General features: G+C 38.5%; 1 protein-coding gene across 1 annotated transcript; it reads left to right on the top strand.

The window, feature by feature from the left end:
- Window positions 1-348: 348 nt before the first annotated feature.
- On the top strand, window positions 349-4,269 carry LOC104446707 (disease resistance protein RUN1). Its single transcript, XM_039312357.1, has 3 exons — window positions 349-1,002; window positions 2,691-3,798; window positions 3,890-4,269. Exons 1-3 carry the CDS (start codon window positions 533-535, stop codon window positions 4,232-4,234), a joined length of 1,923 nt encoding a protein of 640 aa, XP_039168291.1. The 5' UTR covers window positions 349-532; the 3' UTR covers window positions 4,235-4,269.
- Window positions 4,270-5,669: the final 1,400 nt, after the last annotated feature.

Here is a 5,669-nt window from a genome sequence, read left to right as displayed (position 1 = left end):
AAGATTGTGCCAATCAGATAATCCGAATGACATGATGGTAAGTGTTTTTAACGGAAATAAGTCCATATGTTCACATCTATTAGATATCTTAGTCCATCCTTAAGTACCATAATTTTCAAAAGTTCTAATATTTTTCTTTGTTGACAAAGAATCCACCACCCTTAAGTTGTCGTCACTTTGTTCAATAATTGAGACTACTAGAGCCAACAGTGGTCCATACTAGTCCTTACTTTTGTCGGCCACAATGAAGATTGTGCCGATAAGATAATCTGAATGACATGACGGTAAGTGTTTTTAATGAAAATAAGTCCATATGTTCACCCCTATTAGATATCTTAGTCCATCCTTAAGCACCGTAATTTTCCAAAGTTCTAATATTTTTCTTTGTTGACCCTACCATGAAAATAGTCATCCCTCTCCTCTAGTATAAGAATAAATCAATAAGAAGATCAAGTGGTGAGCGAACCGCCTGAAATTACAGTTTCAAATCTTCAGCTGATAGTCGTTGTTGATTGCTAAACTCCACCATCAAATGGCTTCTTCATCAAAATCTAAAACGATTTATGATGTCTTCTTGAGTTTCAGAGGTACAGACCTGCGTAACAACTTCGTTAGTCATCTCTATCAAGCTTTACACCGGAATGGAATATACACTTTCCGGGATAGCGAGGAATTGAAAAAGGGAGACCAAATATTGATGCTTATGAAGGCCATCGAAGAATCATGCATTGCAGTCATCGTTTTTTCGGATGACTACACTTCCTCAACATGGTGCTTGAAAGAGTTGTCAAAGATTATGGAGTGCAAGGAGCAAAAGGGCCTTACCGTTCTACCGGTGTTTTATAAAGTGGACCCAAAAGAAGTGAGAGGGGGCAGAGAGAGTTATCGGAGAGCTTTGGCTAAGCACGAGTCCAAATCTGAGAAGGATTCAAAGAAAGTGAAGAGATGGAAGAAAGCTCTTTTCGATGCCGGTAACTTATCAGGGTGGCATTTGAATGATGGGTAAGTAGAGTGGAGTCAATATTCTATGTAAGAAACTAATTTTTTTTTTTTACAAGTAAGTATAAAGATTGTTTTCAATAAATAAATTGATGCACACATTATTGTAAGTATATGTATAGAAGCTTCATCTTATCATTCTTGAAAATTTTTAAGTTGCTTAAGTTAAATTTAGTAATTTTGTAAAAGAATTGGTGAGTCTAAGCATAGCTAAGAAAGATAAATAAACTTTGGTAAAAGATAAAAAAATCTTTAAAAGAAAATTAAGCTTGGTAAGTAACTTAAATGAGAATTGCTAATCTAAAATTAGTTGGTAACTTAATCGAAGAAAAACTGGTAAGTTGCTCTAATTAAGTTGACAATTTCTAAAATGAGTTAGTAACTCCAGTAAGATCTTGTAACCCAATAGAAAAGTTGGCAAATTAAAAGAACAAGTGAATATTAGTAAGTAGCTTAAGTGAGATTTTTTTTCTGGTCAAAGTTTAAGTGAAAGTTGGCAACCCACAACTAGTAGGTAATTATTTAATATGATCAAAGATGGTAAGTTTTATGATGGTAATTTCATATAAAATTTAGTAAATTCAAGGCAGTAAGTTACGCAAATCAAATTTGGTAAGTTAGTACGAAATTGGAATAATTTGCAAATTTATAAAAAAAGTTAGTGATTTCATAAAACTGTCAGTAAGTTTTAACAAGTTATGTGAAAGAAAAAGTCACAGATCTATTTTTCACTATTGTTTTTGGACACTAATCAATGTTCATTAAAATTAACCGGCACTGGGGGAAAAAAAAAGCTATCTTCGGGCATCCAACGATGGTATTCTGCCTTTGGCTTTTGTTCAGTCCTAATTCATTGGCGTAAGATCTATAACTATTTCGTCTGGATCCTTTTTGCTCTCCTTGGAGTGTAATAAATGTTCTCGACATTTTATCTGTGGGCTATTGAGGTCTTCACGTTTCATTTTGGTAAATTGAGATATACAGATTCCCGATTTTGGTCGACTGAGTGCTAAACTCATTACCGGTGGCATTTTGAGTTCAAAAAATCACATGTGGCTAGCCATAGAATAGACGTGGCTTACTCCCGTAATAAAAAATTCACAGTAGGACTTCATGGCCTGGAATTTTTACTGACTTATTTGAACAAAATAAAATGTTAAAACTTGGTCGATCATTGGACAAAATGTTAAGTATGTGTTATTACACTTACCCCATTGCTTTGGAAGGAAAATGAAATTTAGCCAATGGTTGATACATGATAATTAGTGTGTCCAGGCCATGTAAGGCAATGACATAGTGCTTTGGGGTATTTTGATAGTTTTTTAATCGAAATCTTAACCACCTCAAAGTCCTAAATAGCTCTTTTTTAAATAAGTGTGGAACTTTCGGACAAAAAAAAAAGTGTATAACTAAATCACATATAACGGTTCAAAAGGAAAAATAAGTAAATGTCATGTATAGATCCAAAGGACATGAATCACGTGAATGACTAAAAGTGGAACCTGACCTTGTTTGGATTGGTATGGAACTCTTAGAGTTGTAATATGTCTCGGTAGGAACACATTTGTTTCGGCTGTGGTTATCTGAAAAAGTGATGAACTGCTTTGTCATTGCTGGCTACCAATTGCTCATTATTTGCTTATTCAAATTGCTAAAAATGACGCCTCAACTTCTTTTTCCCTCTTTGTTAGAGATGAGTCGGAGCTTATACAAAGAATTGTGACGGAAATCTCCACTCACCTGGACCAAAAACCTTTACATGTTGCCAAGCATCTTGTTGGGTTAGCTTCTCGAGTGGTTAAGCTAAAATCGATGTTGAACCTTCAGTCTAATGATGATGTTCTCATGGTGGGATTATGGGGCAAGGGAGGCATAGGAAAGACGACTTTATTTAAAGCCGTTTATAATGATATTTTCAGACAATTTGGGAATTCATGTTTTTTGGCGAATGTTCGAGAAGCTTCAAAAGATTGCAAGGATTTGGTTACTTTGCAAGAAAAATTACTATCCGAGATATTATCACTGAAAGAAGGATTAGTAGTGTCAAGTGTCGATAGAGGTATTAATCTAGTACAAGATAGACTTCGTCACAAAAAAGTTCTCCTTATATTAGATGATGTGGATGACCTACGCCAGTTATATGCTTTAGCAGGAGAACAAAAGTGGTTTGGTAATGGGAGTAGGATCATTGTTACTACAAGAAATAAACATTTGCTAACTAGTCACGGGATAGATCTAGATCATGTGTATGAAGTTAAAGAACTAGATGATGGTGCAGCTTGTGAGCTACTTAGAAAGCATTCTTTTTTGACACAACAAAAATTAAAAATCAGGACAGATCTAATGGATAGTGTTCTACATCATGCTAAAGACCTTCCTTTAGCACTTGAGGTGTTGGGCTCTTTCTTACGTGGTAGAACAGAGCATGCATGGGAAAGTATGCTAAATAAGCTTTCTAGAATTCCTGACAAAACCATTAATGATGTGCTCAAAATAAGTTATGATGGACTAGAGGAAAATGAGAGAGAGGTTTTTCTCCACATTGCTTGCTTCTTTAAAGGATGGGATAGTGAGTATACAAAGAAAGTTCTCGATAGTTGCGATTTTGAGGTAGCAATAGGATTAGAAATTCTCATTGAGATGTCCTTGATAAGCATTGAGCATAACATCCTACAAGTGCATGATTTGATTCAATTGATGGGTACGGATATTGTGAACCAAGAATGCCGCGATGATCCAGGGAAACGCAGTAGACTATGGCTGTATGAAGATGTTCTTGGTGTTCTATCATGTGACATGGTAAGACTTGTAGATACAATCAAAATAGAACTCCTTATCTTTGACTTTGATTACTGAAAATGCATAATCTAAAATAGTCTTGTATAAATAGGGAGATTGTGCTGTAAAAGCCATAGTGTTGGAACAATCTAAGCCAACAGAGATGTGCATCCATCCTGATGCTTTTACAAAAATGAGAAGGTTGAGATTGCTCATCTTGCGCAATGTGCATGATCCTTTCCAAGATCCTATATACCTTCCTAATGCGCTTAGATGGTTTGAATGGCCCGGATGTGCTCGCCAGATTTCAGAATTTTCCTCGGGTCCTAAGAAATTAGTGGGACTTCATATGAGCAAATTGCCAAATCGGCTTGAGGTGAGCATTTATTTATATAGACCTTCTTGTTTCTACTTCATTTGTATGTGTATATGCTTGTCATATTTACTAGTAGTCTAGTATACAAAAAGGAGGTGGTGTTCCTCTGTTTTAGAAACCGCTTCTCTATTTTATTACAAAATGACTCGCGACATCCTCGAAATTCGACCCCATTTCGATAAAGTGAAATGTGCATATCGTCGGCGTGCCTATGGTCCTTTTCTCTCTGGCGATCACTCACGAGTTAGCTAACCTATTGGGTGAGGCCGTTAAGGGATATAACCGCGTAAAATCCCTAAAAGCTACCTAATTGGTTGGATTGGACTAAAATCGCGTCCTGGTCGATTTTAATCATGAAATTTAAGTCGGTTTTGGGAATCGAATATTCGGACGTGTCACAATTCATTTTTAGGACCGTCTCATCGTCTATCAATTTATCGCTAAATCCGAAATTTCAAAAGAAATTATCGGAGGAAAAATCGAAGACCAAAAGAAAATAGAAAGGGAAAGGGAAAGAGAAAAGGAAAAGTGGAATAATGATATTATTTATTTCTTTTTCTCTCTCTCCCTTTTTCTCTCTATCTTCTCTCTCCTTTCCCCCTTTTCCCTTCCCCTTCGTGCGACTCCCCCACCGCCCACCTTTTCTCTCTCTTCCCTTTGACTAGTCCAAGCTTATCTTCTCTCTTCTCTCTCTCCTCTCTCTTCTTTCTTCCCCCTCACGACAGAACCAGCTTTTCTTCTCCTTCTTTTCTTCGCGTGCGAACCAGGAGCTCGGAGATCGCAGCTCGCCGAGAACCGCTCGCCGCTCGTCCCGCCGCCGCACCGCCGCCCGCACCCGTGCGCCCGTCGCCGTCCCGCCGTCCGTCGCTCGCTGCCGCTCCTCCCTCCGCGCGATCCAGCCAACCCAGTTGCTGTTCCGCACCGACTAGCCACCGTCCGGCCACCTCCGGCCACCGCCAAGCCCCGCCGGACCTCCCCCGCGACCCCCTCGCCTTCCGCCGGCCTTCCCTCGCCGTTTTGGCCGCCGGATCTGCTCCGACCAGCCAAGGGCAGAAACCCACGAAATGGGTTTCAGCTGGTTCGGGCCCGTTTGGGCCGTTTCCCAGCCCCGAACCCGAGCGGTGCTTTGGGAAGAATCGTTCCTCGCGTCGCCGCCGTCGGATTGATCCGATTTGCGCGCGATTTGGTGAGTAATCTCACTAATCTTGGATTAGTTGGCTAATTATGCTTAAGGTTGGTTTAGATTTAATTAATTATGTTTAGGTTGTTAGATTTAAATAAATTAGCAATTATTAGTCAATTGTGATGTGATTTAGATAATTTGATTGTGCAATTAACAAGTAGACGTGGTCTACTAATTATTGGAAGTGCCTCGGGATTTTTCCCGACCCTTAGTGGGCTCCATTAGGCTTTTCGGGCCTAAGTGGATTTTTTTGTATTTAAATATTAATTTTCAATTAAATTAAATAATTATTTATTTTCCGGAAATTCAACTGAATGGCTGAACCGGAAAATT

This window comes from Eucalyptus grandis, chromosome 5 (genome assembly GCF_016545825.1).
Source record: "Eucalyptus grandis isolate ANBG69807.140 chromosome 5, ASM1654582v1, whole genome shotgun sequence".
Taxonomy (NCBI): Eukaryota; Viridiplantae; Streptophyta; class Magnoliopsida; order Myrtales; family Myrtaceae; genus Eucalyptus; species Eucalyptus grandis.
This window is presented reverse-complemented; position numbering and strand designations above follow the sequence as displayed.